The sequence below is a fragment of the Sinohyriopsis cumingii genome, chromosome 5 (genome assembly GCF_028554795.1).
Source record: "Sinohyriopsis cumingii isolate HCF-2022 chromosome 5, ASM2855479v2, whole genome shotgun sequence".
Lineage (NCBI taxonomy): Eukaryota > Metazoa > Mollusca > Bivalvia > Unionida > Unionidae > Sinohyriopsis > Sinohyriopsis cumingii.
In genome coordinates this window covers 117,836,862-117,864,024 of record NC_142965.1, presented here as the reverse complement: position 1 = coordinate 117,864,024, position 27,163 = coordinate 117,836,862, and the positions used below count along the sequence as shown (strand labels likewise).

The 27,163-nt window shown below is 36.0% G+C and overlaps 1 protein-coding gene across 2 annotated transcripts in view; it reads right to left on the bottom strand.

Annotated features, from left to right (window-relative positions):
* The window catches only part of LOC149800055 (uncharacterized), a 323,160-nt gene that overhangs the window by 125,744 nt on the left and 170,253 nt on the right, over nt 1-27,163 (bottom strand). For both annotated transcript variants that reach the window (XM_089959611.1, XM_089959612.1), the window contains exon 16: nt 17,398-17,595. In XM_089959611.1, coding sequence (XP_089815737.1) covers nt 17,398-17,595 — 198 coding nt within the window. The remainder of the gene's footprint in view (nt 1-17,397; nt 17,596-27,163) is intronic.

The following is a 27,163-nucleotide window of genomic DNA, read 5'->3' as shown; positions in this document are numbered from 1 at the left end:
TTTTCATTAAATGCTGTATAATCGATATAAAAATTGAAAAAATCATCGGTTTTAATAAAAGTAAATTATCAAGATAAATAAGAAGCAGAATCTTCTTATAGTTATTTCCCAGTGCTTACAAATTGCCCTTTTTGCCAAATTTGAATGTGTTGTTTTATTTTTGTTTGAATTTTTTCTGTCAAAAGATATGTATGATAATATAACTATTTGGTACGATTCTTTCTTTATCTGTTGCATTCTGCACACACTGAAAATAAATAAAATTCAAGCATAAAGATATTCACATTCAAAACTACTTATGCATTGAATTTATATACCACTGTGTAGTTGTTTACCTTTTCTTATGCAAAATAAAGAATTAGAAAAAGAGAAAAGAAAACTGTTGGTTCATTGAGTACTTTATTCCCCAAACCAACCAACTGTAAATTTCAAAACAATATTACACTTCCGAAACAATATGAATATGTTCTTCATTAAGTTTGAATGTACAGAAAGTATGAAAATTCTCCATGGAAGGTGTCTGCCTTTCCTATTGTGCTTTTGCATATCTGTAGGCATCTCTGAAGTGTGCAAACAAGATAGTTTCATGATGCCACACCAGAAAAAAAAAACTTTTCAAGACACATAATTCCAGGACCACCTGAACTATTTCTCAAATTATAGAACAATGGAATTATTGAGATTTAAAGCCGATTTGATGAAAATGTTGACCGATCTGGTGGCCTAGTGGTTAGAGTGTCCGCCTCTGATGCGGGATGTCGTGGGTTCCAAAGACCAAAGACTTACAAAAATGGTACTAACAGCTGCCTCACTTGGTGCTCAGTATTAAGAGGTTAGTGTTAGGACTGGTCGGTCTGGTGTCAGGATACTATGACTGGGTGGGACATCATGCTACATGTCTGAGTCGTGATGCCCCAGTGCTAGTTATCACTATACACTGTCAGACTGCAGACATCATAGTGATATGACTTAAAAATTGTTAAAGCTACATTTATAAAATTCCAAATCCAAATGAAAAAAAAAAAAAAATATATATATATATATATATATATATATATATATATATATATATATATATATATATATATATATATATATATATATATATATATATATATATATATATATATATATATATATATATATATATATATATATATATATGCCAGGTATAGTATATGAAAAGAAAACGGGTTTCAATCCACAAAATAGAATGACTTACAAATGTTCCCAAAAATTTAATAAAACTGCTGGACGAGTATCTATCACAAATGAAACAATTCCTTACAGTCTAAATGATCTCAATAATACATTCCAGTTTTTAATCCATGTGTCCATACACAAATGTATGACACTTTATGAGAGTTCTGATATGGTCATGAGAAAATAAATTTCAAATGTTTTAATTAAAATATATTTGCATGCACTTCTGCCTCTTACATATATTTCCTAATGATCCAAAGCTCTATGTGGACTGTTCTCATATCCTTTAGAGAAGGTGAAATTTAAAGATTTATTGTTATCGTATACTGATATTTTTTCGCATATTAATAATTGCAGTCACACATTTTAAAGATGTCCCGGATTTTGTATTTATAGTCAAAGTAAACACAGATTGGGAGCAGGTGGGAAGGTTTCGCACCAGTTAAACAGAACATTCAGTCAATCTAGACTTGTCTATATGTATAGATCAGCTCAAACATGCAATCAGCAGATGTTTCTGAGTCGATACATAATCAGGGACATACAAGTCATTGATGACAATTAAAATTATCCCCTTCAGGAATTCTTGTGTTGAAACAAATTGACCATCACTTGTAGTTAACATAATTAACTGTTCATCAAGACATCAGTCAATTCTCTGTTCCATCTAATCCCAAACATGATGCTGTCTTCAGGAAAAATACCAAGTCATGCGCACTTGGAACGAAATTTTCGCTACTCATGTGTCCTCATCAAGAAGCGGCAACGATCTTTCCATGGCCAATAACGGACTATTTTATTCCTAAATTATCACACTGGTCATTAATACTCCCAGCTATATAACAACAATTTATATTTTATATCTATGATAACAAAATTTCCCCCACCAATTTTTTTTCTGTAGTAAATTCATTGCGATCAGTCACCTATCGAAAGCCATGTTTTACCGTTTGAAAAGGACCGAAAGGATAGAGACAAGAGTGTAGCTGTTGTCACAACAACTAATGGCACTACTTTGTTTGATTATGAGGCAAAATTTGCACTAATTTAATCATATGAGAAAAAGTAAAATATCTTCATTTTATATAACATTGTTATGTATGCTCTTATGTTACGTGTTCAGGCTCAAATAAACAGTACCAAAAGAAGAGTTAAAACAACAAGCTTACAAAAATTTAACAAATAAGATTTTTTTCCCTGGAAAAAATAAATAAGAACTTACAGTTTTAAGAATCAAATCAAAAAATAATCCAAGAATAATCCACGAATTAAATTTTAGAAGTCATAATAATGAAATGTTATAATGAATTCAAATTTGAGTCGCAAAGAAGAGTCCAAGATGGAAGGCGACGACGTATACTGTATCATCTGTGGCGTTGTAAAGCCTGCAGTTATATGTTATTCAAAAACAATAATCCTGTGTCTGAATTTCCTAATAAATTTTAATGAAATGTCTTTGTCTAAGAATTCTGTATAAGTAATCATATATTTCCAGGAAAAAGAATTAATCCTATTGAATCCAAATAATTTACATCCCAGTGTTTAATAGTCCAGCTAGAGATATCTCTATAAACTAAGATTATACAGTAACTTGAAATGCATAACAGATCCACGGATGATGGTCAACTTTCCAGAATCTTCAGGAAGTATCTACATCTAAAAGCATGTAGCCCCAGCATGACCTTGACAAAAACCAATCATTTTCTCCAAAAATAAGATAAAAATAAAAGCTTGTTTACTTGTCTCAGTGATTTCTGAATTAAGGTCGGGAACTAGGTCAGCATTAGGTGTTTAAAACTGACTAGTCAAGTTCAAACTATTTTCTGAAAAAAATATCGAGTTCCTAGTAAACAAAACTACATCATTTTGACATATAATGAAATTAAAAATAAAAAGATTTTAAAACTTACAAACAATTAAATTAAATAAAATATAAATTAAGTCAAATATACATGACAATAGCATTACAATTTTGATGTCAATCAATTGCATCTCTGCAAAGCTAAATTTGGAACTAGAATATCACGATGAATCCTTTAAAAAACCCACCAAAATCTCCAAAGAAATGCTTCGAATGTGATTACGTACAACGACTTACAATGCTTTCATACAGAAAACAAAGTCCAATCCATGTTATGTAGACATTTTCATGCTTTGAACCGGACTTTGATGATGCAACCTGATACGTATAGGATGTCACCAGCCATTAAAAAATGTGTTTACTACTGACTTTTAGTTTACATATATTTCCATTCAGCAAATACCAATTATTTTTAGAGTTATATTTTCATACAGTTTTACAGGAAAAGTATCGTGTGTATTTTCAGATTATTCTAGACATAATTAAATGTCTAATAAAGTACATGTCAGAACAAAGATTTTTAAAATGGAATCTCTATTGAAAACTATCACAAAACACCAACATAACAAACAATAGATAAACCATACTAAAATCAATGGTTTACTGACAATGTAATTGATAGGACTGTTGTTTTTTTCATGTGATTAAAACTCATCAGCTGATTTTCTTCAGAATGATCCACTGTCATAGTGATGTGTCATATTATGTACAATATTAAAGGAGACTGTTATTCCATTTTGAAAAGATACTTACCAGTTCTGTTATGCATGCTACATGATCAGACATACATTTTCATATCTATTCACCATACACTTTATACTTGCCTGTTTCCTATATCCCGAACATTTTCTTTGAGATATTTTTATTTTATAAATATTTACTCTATGTGTATTAGCCATTTGAATCATGAATGTCAATCTAGCATGACCTGATTTGGCTAGTTTAGTTCTCCGATCATTTCACAGATTGTAGTGTCTATAAATGAATCTTCCCGCAGATACTCAGATTATAAATGTTTCTGCACAGACCACTCAGGTGGCCTAGTGGTAGGAGCGTCCACCTCGGATGCAGGAGGTCGTGGTTTTGATATCCAGCAGAGTCATACCAAAGACTTATTAAAAAAATGGTACTAACCGCAGCCTCACTTGACGCTCAGCATAAAGAGGTTATTGATAGGACTGGTCGTCCTGGTGTCAGGATAATATGACTGGGTGGGACATCATGCTACATGTCTGCGGCATGTTGCCCCAGTGGTAGACACACTGCAGACATCATAGTGATAAGACTGAAACATTGTTAAAGCTACATTAAAAATCCTAGTCACACACATACATATCTTTTTGTATCAAATAAAGGGGGTGAACTAATTGAAAACTAAAAGACATGAAAATTTAGCCTGTTTAATACATAATATACTCTTGCACACATGTAAATATACGTAAACACAGTTTGATTTTGCAGACTTGTCATAATTAAATTATGTAAGAGCAAAAATCAAAAGGTTTTATATAACATTCAACAAATAATTTATTTCCTCTGAATTCAAAGTGAAAATTAAAAAAAAACTTTATTGTATTGTGAATTAAATCTTAAAGGGCCCACAAAATTCTAAGACAAGTCCTAATGAATAAAGTTCTATTTAAATGTTTGTGGTGATCTAAAAAAGTTCCACCACTGTTTTGATGTGCTTAAAGTCTCAAATGTACTATGTACCAATGTCCTGAAGAGTCAAGATAAAACACTAAAACAATCAGAGATGTCCTTGTCTGAATTCAACATAATTCCAAATTAATTTTTCTAAGAATATTATTCAAAACTTTGTAATTCACATAGAATAATTGTATAAATAATTCCACCTAAATCTAAAGCTGCACACAACAATAATTATTCTGTTTCAAAATGTTAAAGCAAGAATGCGTAATTTTTTCAAGAAACCAATATTATACAAGGGATACTGCTCAACTTTCATTGCAACAAAGCGTAATTCCTTAAGAAAACCAGAGTATGTACTCCTCTATTTGACCTAGGTCACAATTTCCTTTTCTATAGAATACTCAATCAACATAATGGAATTTTCCTTTCAGAGTTATAAATAAAACGAGGCCTGTAACTAAATTTATAATAAACAATGTGATAAAGATTAGGTAAACTCCATATTTCATTGGGGGGGGGGGGCAATGTCCTCGACTCAGATTATAATTAACATTATACTGTTTACTAAATGTCAGGTGCACAATGAACTTGATTGTCGACTTAAAGTACAAATTATTCATTTCATAGAATCATTTTTAAAAAGTCAAACATAATACAAATTAAATAAACATAATACATACTAGTAATTATATTTCATTCAGCCAACAGATCCAATGTAATGCAGTTCATGAACCATCTGATTTTAGAATACTATATACTGATTTTAAATGTATTATAAAATAGGCTTTACATCAGAAGTGGCAGGCATTGTGGAATGATGCATTGAATAATAAACTTCACGCCATCAAGCCAACCCTAGGAGAATGGATTCCTTCTTACAAAACCATGCGTAGGGAGGAGGTAGTCATTGCAAAAATCCGAATTGGTAATACTTTTATAACCCACTTCCATATACTAAAAGGTGAAGACCCACCAGAGTGCATTTTTTGTAATGAACCATTCACTGTTAAGCACTTTATGATATAGTGTTTCGACATGCAACCTAGATCAGTATTACAACGTGCATGACATGAAGGAACGTTTTGATACAATAAACATCACTTGTAATATGGAGTTCCTGAAAGCAGTGAACATTTACTCTAAACTCTAACTTTTATGCTATCACCTAGTGCAGTTTTATGCAATATATATACCGTCCCTTTTTTAATACCTTTTCATCACTCTTCATTAACATACACCATTACATTCCCCTTTGATCGGGAAGCTTTATTTTTCACAGTTACCATCTTATCGTTTTAATTTCAACTATTTGGTTTTGATATCGCTGGTCGATATGAGACTTTTTATAATTTTTAAAAGATTATACATATAACATTTCGTTTGGCGCTAAATAGCCTAACAGTGCTGATGCGCCATTAAAATACAATCAATCAATCTATCAAGCAGATCATGACAACAAAATTAATGTTCCCTTATAATGCACACTGTAGTTGAAAGAGTCATCATCATCATTGGCAACTCGGTCTCGAAATACCATGCGAATAGCGCCCTTGGGGTGTTGTCTGTCTCTGTTGGCATCGTCTGCTGTGGCTGTGCAGGCCTATACGTGAGTGACAGTCCCTACTGCAGTTGGTGCAGACATACTGGGAAGTATGCGTTACTGTGGTTGCTGCTGTGTTCTTCTGTCTCTTACGTTTCTCTGCCGCCAACTGGCCTCTCCTCGCATCAGCGACTGATATGCCATTGTTTACCATCAGTCTCCAGGTGCCTCAGTCCTCGGCCAGCTCTTCCCAGCCATCGGGTGAAATGTTGCATGCCTTCATGTCCCTCTTGCACACATCTTTGAAACGGAGTGAGGGGCATCCGACTCTTCTCATGCCAGTGGCCAGCTGTCCATATAAGATGTCCTTTGGCAGCCTTCCATCCTCCATGCGTCGGACGTGACCCAGCCATCGAAGGCGGCGTTTAATTAACAGGGAGTACACGCTGGGGGTACTTGTACGCTGCAGGATCTCGATGTGTGGAACACGGTCTTGCCAGCTGATTTTCAGGATGCGTTTTAGGCACCGCATATGGAAGGAGTTGAGCCGGCGTTCTTGCCTCATGTAGGTACTCCAGGTCTCACTTCCATATAGAAGGGTGCTGAGAATGCAGGCCTGGTAGACTCGGACCTTGGTGTGCTCTGTCAGCGCGTTGTTTTCCCACACCCTCTTCGTTAATCGAGCCATGATGGTATTTGCCTTTCCAAGCCTTCTGTCCAGCTCCATATCAATCGAGAGAGTGTTGCTGATGGTTGTCCCTAGGTAGGTAAAGTTGTTGACTGCTTCCAGGGTGACACCGTTGATTTTGATTGAAGGGGCAATGGTGGTATCTTGCACGCTGACATTTGTTTTTTCCAAGCTGATGGTGAGACCAAACTGCGTGCAGGCAACAGCAAAACGGTCTCCCAGTCTCTGGAGGGCTTCCTCGGTGTGGGCCACAAGAGCTGCGTCATCTGCAAAAAGCATCTCCCTGATGAGCACAGCTCTCACTTTGGTCTTTGAGCGCAGTCGTGCCAGGTTGAACAGCCTCCCGTCGGACCTGGTGTGTAGATATATGCCATCCGTGGACGTGTCGAAGGCGTAGGACAGTAGCAGGGAGAAGAAGATCCCAAAAAGTGTTGGTGCCAGCACGCAGCCCTGCTTCACACCACTGTTAATTGGGAAGGAGGTTGAGGAGGATCCATCATACAGGACTGTTCCCTTCATATCTGCATGGAAAGAGATTATCATGCTGAGGAGTTTTGGGGAGCAACCGATCTTACTCAGAAGTTCAAAAAGGCCCTTCCTGCTGACCAAGTCAAAGGCCTTGGTGAGGTCGATGAACATCATGTAGAGTGGTTGACCTTGCTCTCTGCTCTTCTCTTGGAGTTGTCGTAGGAAGAAGATCATGTCTGTCGTCGACCTGCCTGCTCTGAAGCCGCACTGTGATTCCGGGTACACACGGTCTGCCAGCAACTGCAGCCTGTTGAGTATGACGCGGGTGTACACTTTACCAACAATACTCAAGAGCGTGATCCCTCTGTAATTATTACAGTCACTGCGGTCGCCCTTGTTTTTGTAAAGGGTCACAATTGTGGCATCACGCATGTCTTGGGGGACTACTCCTTTCTCCCAGCAGTGGCAAAGTAGCTCATGCAGTGGTTTAATCAATGCTGGTTTTCCACATTTGATAGCTTCGGGCGGGATGCTGTCACTACCTGGTGCATTGTCGTTTGGAATGCAGTCGATTGCTTTGCTGAGCTCCTCTAAGGTTGGCACTTTGTCGTGCTCTTCCATGGTGGGCAGATTCTTTATGCTGCTGAGGGCTGCATCAGTGACTGACGTTTCTCGGGAGTATAGTTCTGAGTAGTGCTCCACCCATCTGGCCATCTGTTGCCCACGGTCTGTGATCTTCTCTCCCGTCAGGGATTTCCGGGGAGCGACCCCTTTCACTGTAGGGCCTAGAGCCTTCTTGATGCCACTGTACATACCTTGGATGTGTCCGGACTCGGCACTGCGCTGGATCCCTTCACACAGTTGTTGCCAGTACTCATTCGCACACTGTCTAGCAATGCGTTGGGTGTTACTTCGGGCACTTCTGAGAGCAGCAAGCGTCCGTTCATTAGGGCATTTTTTGTAAGCTATGAAGGCTTTTCGTTTCTCCTCGATTTGTGGTTCCATCCTTGATAGGTGTTCATTGAACCAGTCCTGGCTGGGTCGTTCCTTCTTGCCAAACGTTGACATAGCTGTACTGTAGATGGCACCCTTCATGGCGTTCCACTTGGCTGTAGCGTCGTACTCAGGTAGGTCCTGGAGAGCCTTGTTCAGGGCAGACACATATTCCTCCACCTTGGCAGTGACTGACATCTGCGCAGTGTTTATGCGAGGACGTCCTTTTGGTTTTGAGCGGTGTAGCATGTGTGGCTGTAGTCGCACTCTGCTGCTCACAAGGGCATGGTCGAAGTCACAGTCTGCACTGTGGTAGGTTCTGGTGGAGAGGACGCTGTTAAGGGCAGAGCGCCTGGTGATGACCAAGTCGAGTTGGTGCCAGTGATGAGATCTGGGGTGTTTCCATGACACTTTGTGTTGTGGCTTACACTTGAAGAAGATGTTTGTGATGCCCAGGCCATGGTAGGTGCATAGCTCCAGCAGTCTCTGGCTGTTTTCGTTGGTCTTTCCAGTGCCATGATATCCGAGGCAGGTAGGCCATGACTCATGGTCCGCACCTACTCTGGCATTAAAGTCGCCGAGGAGGAATAGTGGTTCATTTTTGGGGCATCCTTTGATCTGTTCGTCCAGCTGACCATAGAACTGATCCCTCATGTCTTCTGATGACGTGAGGGTTGGGGCGTAGACACTGATGATGTTGACAGGACCTGAAGCAGCGGTGAGGCGGATGGACAAGAGACGCTCAGTGCCCCCTGTGGGAGGTTCAACCGAGGCCAGGAGATTGTTTTTGATGGCGAAGCCCACTCCGTGCCGGCGGGGCTCCTCAGGTTCTCGACCCTTCCAGAAGAAGGTGTAGTTTTCCTCTCTGAGGGAGCCACTAGAGGCGAGCCTGGTTTCCTGGAGGGCAGCTATGCTGATATTTAGTCTGGTGAGTTCTCTATCGATGATGGCCGTCTTTCTGGTGTCGTCTACTTCTCTGAGGTCGTCGGAGAAGCCTGTACACATGGTGCGCACATTCCAGCTTGCAAATCAAAGAGCTGGAGTCTTCTTTATTGGTTTCTTGTTTCTTTTGTCTGGTGTGGAATTACCGTCTGCTTGTCATGCTGAACAACACACTGAGCTCCAGATACCCACTGGAGCAGGCAGACGATGGCGGGTCAACACCTTACTGACCGGGGGCTGCCCGGCTTGAGGCGGGCGATAGTTGGCCAGTGGGACACGATGATCCCTCCCACCGTCAAAGCTGACCCGTGGCGCCCCTTCCCTACGCCAATCGGGTGGGACTTATAACCCATAAACTGTCAGCTTCTGTGTTGTTTCCTCACTCAGTAGCGAGACTGGAGTGTCCTCTCCAGGGCGCAAGCCTGGGCGTGGAGTATGGAGATCCTGGGCTGCCCAGACGTCAGGATCCCCCTCTCGTCCTTGCTGGTGGGGTCCAAAGGAATGCTGAGCATGACATTTGGCACCAGTTTGGATGCAGGAGCTGCCGGAAGGAGGCCGTAGTCGACCCCCAGCCGCCTTAGGGGCTCCACTCCTGATTTTATGTCTGGGTTTACTCCCGTAGCCTTTCCTTCTCCCGAAGATATCCACAAGGCAGTGGAGCCATAATCCAATGGATGGGACTTGATTGGTTTTGAATCAGAGTTTCCTTCTCCTAGATGAACTGCCTGACAAGGCTAACGAGCTTCATCTGCCCGGGTTTGGGGTCAGTGTTTCCCTTCTCTTAGACTGGTTGCCTGCCAAGGCTAATGAGCCCAGTCTGCCCACCCAGTTATACCGCCAGGTACTCGGTCGTGCCACACAGCAGGCTCTGTTAAAACAGGGGGCACCGCGTGAAGGTGCTGCTGTGGACACAGTAGTGTAGGAGAGGCCATATGCAAGTAACCTCCTGCCCCGCAGAGTGAGACAGTGGTCCTGCGGCGATCACTACACCTGGGAAGGAGAGGCTATGAGAGACGCTTCACTTTCCTTTGGCAAGCGGGACGTCAGGCCCAGGCCACGCACCCCCAGTTGAAAGAGTAATTAAATGAAATTTGTAAACTGGCCCTGGCAAGACAGTTGAAACTATATTATATCATTGTGCCTTGTAATTTAACCAAACCATCCTACTTCTCTTTATAGGTCCATCAATGGACATAAACCAAGGTGACACAGATAGGAAGTTGTGATTATATAATATTGCATTCATGTCATGAAGTGGATAAAATTTAAATGAAAAATAAGACATGATGTAAACATTTTAACCAAAAAGTGTCAAAAAATAGATCAGGTGCAAGATGTTTTGTACAAATTGTCAAATTGTAGAAATAATCATAATCATAATGTAAAATAAATAAACATCCATATTACCTACCTAAAACGTGGGAGGATTGTAGGATATGACAAGTGGGAAGTGGACTGCATAATATTCCAGTCCTGATGTGAAAAAATGATTGTAGAAATAAGCTGCAACGGAAATCTTTAACCATTATGTTTCACACAGCTCCTGATCCCATGGATTCCAACAAGTGGCAGAATCTAAGAGAATGGGTGTTATAAGGACAGTAAAGTATTCGTAGTGATAAATTTGCACTGTACCCAGAACTTTAACAATTGTATTGACAGAAAGGGATATCCAACCTTGTGCTTAGAAATGGAATTAAATCCCAAAACAGCAGCAACAACAGAAAGAGCGTGTGTGACACTTGTATACTACAAACATGGTACAGTGTTTCTGAAGACAAAAGTAAGAACCCGCAGCCAAAGCTGTAAAACCAAAATAAGTACCGATTATAATTATATGGTCCCATCCACAGTCTGTACCCAGAAGCAGAAGTAGTATTTAGAGGAGGTGATTATAAAATAGATTTCAAAATCTAAACCAAATCAGCTATTAGTTTATTAAGCAACAAGTGCTGGAAATTTGATTAACCAAAGTTGTATACATACACACCACAAAATGAAAACTCCAAATGCCTGAGGCCCCTGTCTCAAAGACATAGTTACTATATGTAGTTGAAAGTCTGCATTTAGCTGGTGCAAACGAATTAAAAACTTAACAAAGATACTTGATGGGAGCCATAATCAACAGACTCGAGGTTTCATCTTAGCAACGAAAAACTTATTTTGAAGTAGCAAAAACTAATCTTCACTCTACTCAGTTACAAATGAGATTATGATACAGCAAAAAAATACAAAAAAAGGAGTTTTCAGAAGGTGAAGAAGTTTTTGCTCCCCTACCCAAAGCTCCAAATCCATGTCAGGCTAAGCGTTATGGTCCTTTATCAGTTGTAAAGAAGACAAATAATTTAATAATATCATTAAAACTCATGGGAGGTGGAAACAAAAACAATTTTACAATATAGATATCTTAATGTTCTATGTTGATAGATATAGTCATATTAATCATTCAGTTAACGTAGTTGTACACGTCTCACATAGTGAGGATGTAAGTAATAGAATAAAATCGGACTGACGTAACTTTGGAGTAACCAATCTTGACTGATTTTCATTGCCAAGAATCAATTAGTACATTGCCAAAATGGGAAATACCAAATATGTCACCGAATGTATCTTTTGAAAAGATGTATTGAGTAAGAAAACAGTTTCATTGGTATGAAACATGCCAGGTGGCTTATGAGACGTTTAAGGAACTCCTTAGTAAAGCATCAGTTCTTTCAGCTCAGTCAACCATTTAAAATGTCCATTGATGCAAATGATGCTGGGGTTAGTGCAGTATTGATTCAGAAAGACAAAAATGGTGTAAATCATCCAATGTGTTATTTTGCTGAGAAATTAAATAAACACCAGGGAAATTATTGGAAACAAATGATAAAGAATGTTTTTCTTTAACATTGGCTTTGCAACACTTTGGTGGTGTATTAGCATAGCTCTTCCTCCAGTTATTGCATTAAGTGATCACAAAACCCTATTACTGTTGTTGGCAAGATGCAAACAAACATTAGAGATTATTACCGTCGTGTTTGATGTTGCAGGAATACAATATTGGCATCAGACACATCAAGGGAAAATTTAATATCATAGCAGATGCATTTTCCCGTGTATAGATTATTTTGTTTCATGTATATTTTGTGTCATTCATGAGATTTCATTTTATGTCATTTGTAATCACATGAATGTTGGACTAACAGTTAAAAGAAAGCTTTATTGAATAAATCTTTCATTTTCTTTATGAGAGGAAGTGTTGTGCATTTGAATGTTTCGTTTGCGTTTCCTAATAATGTTATGCTATGTTTAACTGTACAGTGTGACTCTATTATAGCACGTTCTATTTAAGTTTATCATCATTTTGGCGAGGAGATCATGGATAAATTATACTATAAGACAATCGTGATATGGTTCCATCAATTACATATTCATGTGTACTTTTCTTGTACACGAAGAAAGTTATTTCATAAAAGCACAAAAAGTAACGTGTACAATGTTTATCAAGTGATCTCGCTGGGCTTCGCTAATGTTGCAAATTGCGATTTATCATCCTCACTGTCGACAAAGCATATAATCTGACAATTGCTTTACGACATTGTAGGCTGTTTAAACTAGCATATGAAGTCTTGGGTTTGGAGTGAAGTAATTCAGAGGCACGATGAAAGGAGCCGCAAACTTGATATAAAAAGCACTGGAATGTATATATTGATAGATAAACAAATTCTTTGTTCATACTGACAAACCATCTTATCAGTGCATGGTTATATCATACTTTGCTTATTCTGACATCTGTCCTGAGTATTGTATGTTGTGAGATCTTTTTGACATGTGTAATAGCGGAGATCAACCGGATTAGGCATTGTCTCATAATGGCAGGTAATTAATATATTTATTTTTATTGACCTTTGTATGTGGGTGATATGCACAATTCCTCTTACTTTCACTCATATCATTAAATCCTTCAGGGCACTAACAGTTTCTGTAGTAATCTCTGTCAGAACAGACCATCTGTGTCTTCATTGTCTTTTGGCCTTTTTCTAACATGTCCGATGCATGCGTAGAAGGCAGCATCAGTCCGCTAACAGAAATGTAAAAAAAAATCAGTAGCCCCCCCAAACTGGAGATCTACTGTTCATCTATCCAACAGTCATGTTAACAGGACTAGCTAAAATCAACCAACTTTTGAAGGCAGGAACAGTAAGTAACTGCTGCAAACGACCAAGGAACTGTAATTGCTACAATCGACAAAACAACCGTTAATTCCGTTTTTTCAAATGTACGCAGAAAAAATGGTTTTGATGAAAATGAAAACTGATTACCTCTGAAACACCGATAATCCTATTTAAATACTAAGCAAATGAAGAAAAAAATATGTCTGAATGTTCTACAATTATTTGATGTTGCTGTCCCAATAAGAAACAGTCATTTGTTAGGTCTCTGAATGCTATCCTTTAGTGGAAACTTCAATAACATGTGCATCAACTACACTCTTCGATAAAAAACAAAGAACATTTCATCAAAGGAAGTCAGCACAAACCTACATAAAACCAATCGAATTTAAAGGATTATTGCATTTTCCAAAATGACTGTACCACTTTTATTGTGCTGTGAAGTTTCATTTATGCAGGAAAAGAATTGATGCTTATGGTCACTACCAACGGCGGCATAAAATGCAGATTAAATTTTGAAACCATATATATATATATATATATATATATATATATATATATATATATATATATATATATATATATATATATATATATATATATATATATATATATATATATATATATATATATATATATATATATATATATTTTGCGCCGTCAAGTTAACAGAAGATGCAATATCTTGCAAATATGTTCAAGCTTTAATTTGTTCACATGTTTTCATTTTCTGATAAATAGCCTCATCCCCTCGGTTAGCCTCGGTAAGATGATAGCTCTCTCCAGCTGACCAAACTCTAGACTAATTTAAGTACATGTACAGGAGCATGCAAACAACTATTGGCAGATGGTACTTGCATCAATTGTAGCAAATTGTTTTGTGACAATTGGATATAGATCAAACGAGGACTATCAATATGTTATATATGTTATTTGTGTTTTCAAACGGGATACGAGTCATACATGAAGATTATAACATGTCATCTAAACTCAAATTTATGGATTTATTATATACATGTACATAACTGATTATGGATTGTACAACACAAACATAAGTTGTCAATATACAAGTGTTTTCAGATTAGGGTGTCTTCATATATTCAAAAGCATGTATTTTGCTCCTGCTTTAATTACCCACCCCCTGACTATATTTTAGGTAATAGCATGATTGGCTTCAGCTCACTGACTTGGGTGGTTATAACACGGTTTGGTTTATAACAATTGGGTTCTATGAACCACAATCACCAGGTTATAATAGGGTCACACTGCATTATGTACCTGACCTTGCCCACAATCAAGTTCATGTTGTTGATAACCAGTGACATATGGTAAACAACGTAATTAATATTTCTGAGTGTATGTTAGATATTATGATTATTTTTTTAACCTGAATCAATGATCCCACATCGATGGAGCTCTTATACATGATATTTAGTGCATTATTTAGTACAATTTTAGCAACTTTAAACTTAGAAAGGAACATACCATTAAGTTGACGTAGTATTTTCAGAAAATGTTAATTAAGACCACATCAAGTAGAGGAGTACATAATCTTGTTTTCTGAAGACATTACTCATTCTTGCAATGAAATCTGAGCAGTCTCATTTCAGTTTCTAATTTGGATTCAATTATTCAAATTCTTCATCTCTGGAATTATATTGTGCTCTATAATATTCTTGGCCACAATCATTAATCTGGAATTATAAAATATTCAGACAAGGACAGTCTGGATTCTGTTAGTGTGATTCATCAAAAGACTATAGGCACCTCATCACACTTCTGGCCATTGGTACACCAGTGCACTAAAGAAAACAGGTTCATCAACATAGTGTTAGAACTGTATTCATTAAAACTTGTGATAGACCTTTCTTGGATGATCTGGGATAAAATTTATAATAACGTAAGCTGTTTATAAATTTTCACTTTGTGTTCTATGGAAATAAAACATTTGCTGAATTTTACAAAACTTGTTGGTCTTCACTCTTTTCTATTACTTATTTAAGACCAAAGAGTCATAATACACCTCTCTCGTGCAACTCGCACACAGTGGGGTCCAATAATAATAATGATACTAATGATAATAATGAGGACTTTGTAAAGCGCCTAATCTTTAGAAGCTCTAAGTGCTTTACATCATTAAACAACACCTATAAAATAAAAAACATATAATAATATTATTACAGAAACAAACACCATGAAATTAGATAAACATAAAAAAATAAAAAAACATGCTGAGAATATTTCAGGTAGGAAACATTATTAGGTCTTTAAGTTTGTTCTTGCAGTCGAAATAAGTGAGCTTTGGAGAGCACTCTTGAATGTGATCACTGTGTCTTTGTGTCTAAGTTCAGTGGGCAATTCATTCCACGTTGCTGGGCCCTGGTATGCAAAAGAACGCTGTCCATATGACTTCGTTTTCATAGTGGGAAAAATGAGTATACGATTGTCAGAAGAGGAGTGTAAGTATCTTGCTGGTGTGTACACATGGGTGAGGTCAGATAGGTATGTTGGACTAGAGTCCTACAGTGAAACGTAGCACAGAGAACAAATTTTGTGTCTGATTCTGGATCAAATAGATAGCCAGTGTAGGGTACAGAGCAGCGGGGAGGTGTACTCTGATCGTGGTACTCTAAGTATGATCCGAGCAGCTCTATTTTGAACTTTTTGAAGTTTCTAGAGTAGATATTGAGATGAACCAGACAGAACTGAGTTATAATAGTCCAGTCTTGAAAGTACTAATAAACAAACAAGTGCTCAGCTCCTGTAGATTGCACTATAACCGAGAGTGCGAGTTACTATGGTACCTCCAAAATCTCAGCTAGACATTGAGAATACTACGGGGTCGGTCGGTGGGACTGGGTTGTTTAATGACTGAATCCTCGTTGTACAAGCGTGTCGATAATAATTGTCTATACACTGCTTTTTCTAAGGAAGTTGTTCTGTATAAATTACATTTATTTTCAAAACGTCCAACATCTACAAGATTGTTAACATTATTCCAACTGTTTTCAACAACCATCACATGTATACACAACCATTTGTGTATTACATCACTGCCCTTTGGTTTATGGTTTACTCTGCTTTCCGAAGTGGCGTGCTATACATGTGTACAAAGCAGGATGAATATGAATATCATTAATTAAGAATGTTGTTTGGAAATAAAAAAAAACAAATTATATGAATAGTTATTACAAGTTGATAATATCATAATGTTGATTACAATTTTCAGGTTGTATCTTCCGTTTGTGACCATAAAACGAGCGATATGTCCGAGTTTGTTACCAATTTTGAACACGATTGTCTTCAAGTATGGATAGAGAGAGAGAGAGACATTGTTTTGGTATCATTTGGTAAAGCAAAAATTGGGATCCATTACTGCCCTCGCATTATAAGTGGATTCGTGATTTGTCATTGTGCTAGTATCGTGGGAGTGGTGTATAAATCAGCAAAGTTTCCAATGGATTTTCTCACGTGCAGACACTAAGTTTCTTAGCTTTGAAGCAAAATCTCTAGGTTGATATATAATTTTGCTCCATTTCACCCTTTTATAATGGTGGTTCTTATTTAGATGAAATCAAGATGTAACTGATGACAGATTGCTTATTATTAAGTTTCAGAATACTCATGATTCCTTTTTTCATTGGTTACAAATTTCCTGAAATGAAAAATGTACCCTAGCGATACATATTAGCAATTTTATTTTTATTCGCATACAGTGTCAGTTTCTCTATGGTTTTGCATTGTCAAATGCAGTTTCATCCTTTGTTTAAAATTCAAACTTGAATATCATTTGCAATAAGTAGCAAGATATATTAATTATATTAATGTTGTATTAATTAAACAGTAAGTATTTAACATCGTTTAATGAATACGTAAATCTTAACCTGATACTTACATCCTCAGAACATTCACAATAGAAGATTTTCCAAACGGGAAGGTTGAAGCCACTGAGAACCGCCACCTCCGTTTTGCTTAGACCATTGGGATATTTATCTTGAAATTCTCTCTGGATCTGTGGACCAACCTTCTCAATAATTGTTCTGGGAAGATGATGAGAGCTCCGACCATTTCCAAAGATGACCATTGCATCTGACTGGAGATTCAAATGAAATGAAAAGAAACTATATAATCAGCCCATTCAAGAAAAGGACAAATTAAATGAACCCGAATAAGTAAGACACAAGTTTTTGAATTTCAGACATAAACAGCTTCGTTTCTTCCTATGTTCATCTGTGACTGTGACACATTTTTTCTTCCAACCACTGTGTATGGGGACGGAAGAAATATACTTCATTATTGAAATTAAAAAAATGATAAAGAATGTGAACACACAGTTAATGTGTTAAAATCTTTTGCAAATATATATATATATATGCTGATATTTGATTGCTGTCATTCAATAATTTTAATAAATATTGACATATATCCTACACAAAATATGAAATGAAAATATAAAGAATACATGATCACCTCTATTTATAAATATGAGTTGGAATGTTTATTCAAGAGAAAAAATTATTCTAACTCAATTAAAATAGAGGCATGCTAATATTAAACTCGCTTCAAATACTCTTGATCTCTTCCCATACATTTTGAAGAATACATATATGTTCAGCATGTATTCACAATAAAGTAATTCTAAGGCTGTAGCAGGGTACTTTCATCGTTTTATTAAAACCCACCCTAGCTCTGGGACTCAGTTTAATGTGTGAGAGTCAAGTCTATGCATAATAAACATTTAGATGACCTGCAAGTGGTCATCTTAAAGTTGTTGTTATTCGATTATAGACAGGATGAAAACAGGGCAAGAAGACAGATTTGTAACAGTAAATACAAGCAATATATGGGAATATTTCAAACTAATGTTAAGTCATGCTATATTACATGACCTTGTTGTAGCTAGGCTATTTGTATATTGAATGTCTTGGCTGTTGAGACTAATAAAAAAATCTTTGATTCTAAATTACAATTACAACATGGAAAATGGGATTATGTCGAAGTACTTAGTTTTTATTATGGAGTTGTTTTCATGCTTAAAGTCTGCAAATTGCATCGTTTTTACCATGCAAACTATATCTATATAATAATAAAAAATTATACCCCAAAGATTTTATGAGGAATCTCAATGAGGAATCCTAAACATTATATTAGGAAAATACCTGGTTACTATGAAAGAATGTGTCATAAATATTTTTTTCTAAATTTTAGATAATGAAAGTATAGCAATCAGATTTTCTGTATTGGTCTAGAATTAAACTCAATAAAGAGTCATCCAGTTGCATGTTATAAAAATGTTATGTGAGATTGGTTATTTAGGTGGGTGTTTTTCGGTCACCACCACTGACATCAGATAGAAACTAGGTATACTTCCCAATGTTCATGACAACGTTATTCACATTTCAGGTCTTTCCACCAGTGATGCCTAAACAGAGTTCATAAATAGCCAAACCCAATTTCTTCCATTATTTGTGTATGCCCCATTGGAAATTTGTATCGAAATAAAAACTCGAGCCTTACTTTGCAAGCTTTTCTCTACCTTCTGATATTTCAGTGCCCTCGTCATTCTCCATAACTATCTGTATTATTTCTGATTTTCATTTTGTATGTGTATAAAGAACTGTCCAAAGTTTTGAGTACTGTGTCTATTCCTGTTGTGCTCTGCCTCTCTAACAGGTGGGTATTATATAGTTTCGGCTTTTTGTCTTCCATCTCTTTGACAGTTATCAGTTTGTCATATTTTGCTGTTTTCTCCTCTCTTTCCATCTACTCCTCTTATATCAAAATCCTATCTATCATCAGCGTTTCGTGTTCTTTTTACCTTCCGTAAAACATCCCATTTTTTATTATTCTTTTTAATCAGTCTGCATATCTTTCTATCTGTGCCTCTAATATAAACATTTTCTCTAGCATCTCACTTCGTTTCTTTATCTCTCTAACTTTATTGGATTAGAACTTTTTCATTGGCTAAATCGTCTTTGTCCCGTGTAATTCTCTAAAATGAGCATCTTTTGCATATTGTTCTTTTCATGTTATGATTCTGCTAAATATCAGATTCTCTCTTTCATGTGTTTCAACTGCATCTCTTTTTATATGTTGCCATATCAGCTTCTCTTTCCTTTGTTTAATAATCTGCTTCTCTACCAGTATCTATGTTTATATCTCAGCAATTTGTAGCTTCAGCTTTACTTTTTGTCTCCCTTGTATGTTGCAAAAAGAACTTTTCTAATGGCAGCATTATTTTCCCATTATCTTTATTCAACACTTGTAATTGTCTCTCTTTATTAATCTCATGGCATTCATTAAATGCTTCACAAAGTACTGCAATTTAACGTTTTGTGCGCAACTTTATGCAGCATTGTTAATATTTATTTTGCGGAATTTGATGCCTTGATTTCAAACTATTCACTGAGAAACATATGGTCATATTTATTTTATAGGATTACCTTTCTTTTGTACATACGCTATTTGGTTGAATTTCAAACTCAATGTGTAATAAGTATATTGAAGAAGTCCTTGAAGGAATAGACATAATCAAAGAATTCTTGAGTGTTTCAAAATGTCAGAAGTATTATGGGCTTTACAAACGTATTGTCCCCTGTTAATGTAAATAAGATAAAATAGATGCATGTTTCGTTTCTTCATTTCTTTCTTTATTGTCATTTCTGCATAACAGCTGAACATATTGCTCCTTCTAAGATGAGGGCATCTTTTGTGAACTAATTGTCGGCTTAGAAAGCTTTATCAAATGAAGCTGCCTGAACAGATATAGAAGTTAACTACACTTTGCCAGAAATAATCATGGCATGCATGTGCAACAACTCTGTATTTACAAAAAAACAAGAAAAATTATATCATGTTCGCTGTACATTGCACAACTAGAATTTATGTATGTAGTGGAATCGAACTAAGTAGGATTACTACTGGAATTGCAGCAATGTCAATACCTATATGGATAACATATATAACGCCATCGTTAATAAGTGCTGACCTGTTTAAATTATTTGTTTTGAATCGTTGAAATAATTGAACTTTGTGTATATGCGTGTATATAAAGTTATAAATTCAACCCAATCAGCAGCCTAGTTGTTATCTTCTCACATGCGTTATATTATGTTCTCAAAGACCCTTAAATAGTTTTTTTATTTCAACATACTATAATAATGTATATCTAACAACTATATCTTTATTTATAGTATTTAATGTAGAGTACGATACATCTCTGAAACTACAACTTCCATCTTCAGCAATGGATTTTGTTCCATTTATTATCCCCATTGTTTCTACTCCATGTGACACACTCCTAATACATACCAACGTTTGTAATACAAATTATTTTGTCAACCTTTCGGTTGAATGTTATAGAAAATATCCCTTCCTTATCAGTAGTAGATAATCCAAATTACCTTTATTTATTTTGAATGAAAACAACATATATGCATAAAATAAAGCTATGAATAAAGACCTTAAGAATGTGACGTCTTAACAGACACACACACACGTACGTATTATTCCCATAATGGACAAGACCATAGGCCTCACTATATGTATCATTTTATTTTTTTATAGTCACCATGAATGGACAGATCAAACTAATTTTATAGAAAATGAGGAAGAAATGTATTGAGTTTATATATTTTGTTAAACTAAGCATGACTGAAATTATGGTACCGGTACCTTACACATGTTATTGTCCCATCAAACTAAACAAAACTGAACCACCAGCAAGGGACTTATTTAAACTATGCCAGTACACCAGCACAGGAGCACATGAATTCAATTAAATTAGCAAGTATCCAATCCTTCTCTTGTACAAATAAAACAAAACAATACTGACGTGCATCACAGAGGTATACGAATGTTTCAGGTTTGGCTGGATTAAGTCCAGACTGATTTTTCCCCAGTCCCCAGTGGCTTTAGTTTGCTTGTTGCACAATGACAGTAAAGTGTCTTTTCTAAGGAAACAACACAAAATTGGTGATGTACATCAGCGAAGCACAACACCCTTTTTGCTTTCATTTGGTAAGGCAGCTTTTACAGTTTTGTCCTGAGGTTTTATTTAGGTTTTGTAGACCAAAGAGAGTTAATTCTCCTGCGTAAAGAGACAGCATGTCATCCGACCCGTCTTGGTCTGGATATTAAAGCATTATAATGTCCATCAAACAAAACAATGCATTTTCCCCATTTATTATTGAAGGTATCACTAAGGTAATTAAGATATTTATTTCTTTCATTTATTTCTGCATATGTGTTGAAAATCTTTGAATTGTTTATAGTTTCAGATTCACAAAGGCTATCTTATTTATGTTAGGCACCAGTTTGGACATGACATATACAAAATTAGCAAAGACTATGTTGCATTTTATGCAAGTAACTGCATATGACAGAAATAAATGGAATAGAAATACAAATATCGTTTAAGGAACCAGATGATATATCAGAATTATTTGCTTTATCATCCATTGGAACAAGTACAAATTTTGAGATCCAGCAGCATTGTTCGTTCAGTCTCTGACTCTTCTTTCCATTGAATATAGTTAACATTTTCTACTGGTAAGTGAATCCATATCAAATATCAGAGAATACTGTTTCTTATTTTGTTAGTGACTACACTTTGACGTAACAGAAGGTACTTGCCTAAATTAGTGCATTGGTACCTAATATAACACTATAAACAGCCAACATTTCCTACAAAACCCTGGAATACTTTGGGAATTGTATAGCAGAAACACAAGCTTTATGTTGACATATCTCACATCTGTCTGTTCGGAAAATACTGTATGCAGTTTAATGTATTCTCTAAGCCCTAATTTTAGTCACTTGAAACAATATTTAACCATGCATGTTTAAAGTAATTCTTCATCTTGTTTAACAGAATTTTCACACATTTGTCTGGATTGACTTAATTTCATGTCTTTAATGAAATCGTCATTTTATATAACATAACATATCTTTGTGTATGATAGCTACGGAGAAACTGACCAAAACACTTATATTACTTGTGATGAAATGAACGTAGGGACAAGCATAGTTAGCATTTTAATTGTATTAACATTTATAGCATGTGATGAAATAAGAAACTTTGTGCACCTTTTGCATTCATCAAATTTGTGTATTGCACATTATAGTATATCATTACCATAGAATGTAAGGCTAGATGACATGTCAATTGAAAAACAAATTAAATTCTTCAAAAAATTAATTGCCTGAATCTACCGTGTCGCACAAATTAATGTATTTTAACCATGCAACACCTGTCAGCATCAGTTCTTATTATATAAGGCATATATCACCACGGGAGGTGAAAGGGTCAACAGCCATAATTGAAATAATGTTCTAAGCGATGCAAAGAAAACATGCAAAGTTTCTACCTATGTTTCTGTCGCATGTGGATTTTGTGCAATCGTGTAATTCATATAATGATCCAGGTGTCCAGTCAAGTATCCATATCACTTCGTGCTTGTGAGAACTAATGTCGTCTGTATTTATTTTTTCTTAAACCTTTGATAAGCATTCGGTCTCTTATTTGTTTTTATTTTATAAAAAAATATCTCTGTACAGCTATGTCATAAAAAATAAAAAATGCTTGTATGACATCAGAATCTAATCTATAGTTTATTACAAACATATTCACCAGGTTTCAATTGTGGAATTATTTTAATGATGCAGTAGCAAATTAAATTTAGATACGTATTTCTAAAGTGTTGGTCAGATTGCTGACATCTCAAACACAGATAACACAAGACATATACATATGGTACTAACAGCTGCCTCGCTTTGCACACAGCAGTAAGAGGTTAGAGTTGGGACTGGTCGACCTGGTGTCACAATAATGTGACTGGGTGGGACATAATGCGACATGTCTGCGGCATGATGCCCCAGTGCTAGACATCACTATAAACTGTCACACTGCAGAATGGTTTCAGTTTTATCATCATTCATTTGCAGCTAGCTACATGTCATCGATTATTCTGCATTGGAAATGCGCCTCTCTTTACCTTGGATAGCAGCCTCAGCTTCATTTGGGCAAGTAGATTTGTATATTTGAGCGTCATCAGTTTACTACTGGTGAGTGTGTGTGTGATTTGGGATTTTTAATGTAGCTTTAACAATTTTTCAGTCATATTGCTGCGATGTCTGCAGTGTGAGTTTATAGTTGTCTAGCACTGGGGCATCATGCCGCAGACATGTAGCGTGATGTCCTACCCAGTCACATTATCCTGACACCAGGCCGACCAGTGCTAACAATAACCTCTTAATGCTGAGCACCAGAGAGGCAGCTGTTAGTACCATTTTTGTAAGTCTTTGGTATGACTCGGCCGGGGATCAAACCCACGACTTTCCGCTTCTGAGGCAGACGCTCTAACCACTAGGCCACGGGAGTGGTCTTTACTATTACAACCGATGCCACTTCAGAACAGATGGGTGTACAGAATGAAGTGAACAAGGCCAAAAAGAGAGCCTTGTGTAACACCACAACATAGATCAACAGTGCTGGAATGTTTTCCATTGATGGACGCAATTTCTATCCTGTTGACTAATTAGGATTTCAACCATATTAAGGCTATTGTGAATACCAAATACATGCTGGAGGTGGTGAAGTAATATATAATGGTCTATTGTGTCAAATGCTACAAACAAGTCAAAGAGGGTTAGAACTGTAATCCTTCCACTTTCCAGAAGAAGAGAGAAAATCATTAACTACTGGCAGTGTAAGTTCATATGACTTTCGAGCGTTCTTCATCGCAAGGCTCTGAGGTGCTCTTCATCACAAGGCCAAGAAAGAAAACGAAATTTGTGCTTTGGATTGGCCGATCATCCTAGATTTTCACTGCTAGCCCTAGCACTCCCCATGGGCAAAAAAAGAATAAAAAATTCCCACTCAAATATTGCAAAATTGATTTGTGCCTCTAAATGAGCTGCTTTAGCCCAGTATTTGAAGTTCTTAGTACATTATATATAAAATTTACAATTAAATTTAAAATAGAATTCAAAAATTGATTTTTGCATCTAACTGAACTTTGTTTTTTATCCCAGTACTTAAAGTACTTATTTCGTAATATATACCCTAATTTATTAAACAGTGAGATGCGAAACACACATATTTTTTGTTGGGGGGGGGGGCAATTGTATGTACCAAATCCATATAGACAGATTCAAATGTTGTTAAAGGTTGATGTGTATCGTCTGTATCACAACTGTATGGTGACAATGAGTCAACTGAAATTGTGTTCTCAAACTTTTCTCCACAGGTCCTGAAGGTTGACCAGAGGAAAGGTTGTTGAAAATGGTGTACATTTATTCGTTGACATAATCTCGAAGTATCCAAAACCTCTGTCCAGAACATCATTTTAATAAGTATTGTTAGTACTAAGCTCTAATAATTTGTTTTGGCAGAATTTGTTGGTGGGGGATAAAGGATGAGGTGGGGTTAAGAGTTTTAGTGTCATTTAAGAAAGGTGAAAATCCAAATTATAATTTTCTTGTATTTTTCCTCGGAAACAGGGCATTATAACAAAAGAAGTTTTAGACTAACAAAGTAAAAATGCAACTTTAGGAAGCAATATTTTGGCATAGCAGTTAACTTCGGACTTGCAGTAACGGTACCTACTAATGGTTTTGAAGATCAAAACAATGGTACTAAATTATTACCTTGGAAATAAGCTAATTTTATGGATTCTGGGAGTAACAATGTAGTAATGTTAATATATTAACACAAATCATTAATGCATATCATCACACCTCATTCTTGTAGCTGTATTACATCAGGTTTTTGAGACAACAAGATCAGTGTTCCACCCTCGCTGGGAAATTATAGGGTCAAGTCTGTACATGGATTTCAGTCAATGTAGTATTACTACTGTATCAGGTTTGGAGACCAAAAGGTCAGTGTTACAATGTTATCATGAGAACAGGGTAATATTACTGCATGGGTTTTGTGTTTACTAATGTAGTGTTGTTGCTACATCAGGTTTTTGGAGGTCACAAAAATGGGTGGTACACATTCACATGGAAATAGGAAATATTACTACATGATTTTGGTGTTTACCATTATGTAGTATTCTTACTACAGCAGGGTTTGGAGATCACAAATTCAGTGTAGCACTGATCCAGTGGAATAGGGTAATGATACTCCATGTGTTTGGAGGATAGCTATGTATTATTGTAGCTTACATCAAGTGTTGGTGATTACAGTGTCACCTGGAAGTAGGGTATTGTTACTACATGGATTTGGGTATCAATGTAGTAGTATTACTAAAACATGTTTTGCAGATCATAAAATCACCTGTTACCTTGAAAGTGAGCAATGTTTCTACTGGTGCATGGAATTGTTGATAAACAATGTAGTATTGTCATTAAACGAGGTTTTGGAGATCATAAAATCAGTGCCGGGACCTATAGTAATGTTACTATATGGGTCTGGGGAAAACTATGCAGTATTGCTACTACATCAGGTTTTGGAGATAACAAGATCAGTGCCTGTAAAATAAGGTAATGTTATTATATGTGTTTGAGAATTAACAATGCAGTATTAAAAAGACCCTTAAAAAGGGCAAGCAAACAATTCTTTTTTTTCCTGGAAACCGTTAAAAAGATGATTAGAAATATCCGAAATTTTGATAAAGTACTAATAAAGATTTTAGAGAGATTTCTTAACACAACATCTACATAAGAACTCAGTAACTCTTTTTAATTTGGTATATTGATCTGATATAGAAGTGTTTGGGTAGTAAATAATATGTTCACTAAATTAGCTGCATCCAAAGTAGATATTTAATTTAATTTTGCTGGTTGCAAAATCTTTCCTGTCATGGCAATTTTCATATCCTCCTTTGGCTATAGGTAAACAATAATTGCTTGTTTGAAATATTATTATGTTTGCCTTATATTTTCTATATATTTTAGTAACTATTGTTATAATAATAATAATAATAATAATAATAATAATAATAATAATAATAATAATAATAATAATAATAATAAAGACTTTATATAGATAAGGGAACTCAATTAGTTGCAGAACTAATCTACCCTGAGGCGTTCTATCTGTTATGTACAATATATACGGTATATAAAACATGATGCGAAGAATCTGGCTTGACACTAAATAATTAAGTGATATTAAAAGTCAAAGTATCAAGCTTGGAACACATGCACAGGCATCTGTGAACACATGAACATATATAAAATCCTGCATTAAAAAATTCAACTGTGATAATGATGCAAAATTGCAGAAAGGCAGGCGGTGTTTATTGTTTTAGGCTAAGAACTGATCAATTGTCTAAAGATCCATTTGAAACTTTGATTATGAAAAGAAGAAATGCCAGGAGCCTGCCTTCTGTCACTGGGTATATTGTTCGAGACCAGTGGACAAGTATATTGAAAAATGTTTTATCCATCAATTTGGCCTTTCTAAGAAATATTCTTTCATGTATTGTTAAAACCTTTATATTATTCATTGCATCTTGGACATTGTCTATACACTGATATGGAATTATATGGCAAGACCTATTTGAGAGTCTTGAAAGTGTTGTTATGTTTTAATTAGAGGCATTACCCCAACTTAACATTTGCAATAGTCCAGATATTGCTGAACATAACTTTTATAAAAGATTACCCTATGCTGAAGAGGAATGTATGTTTTGATTTTCCTCAGTAGCCAA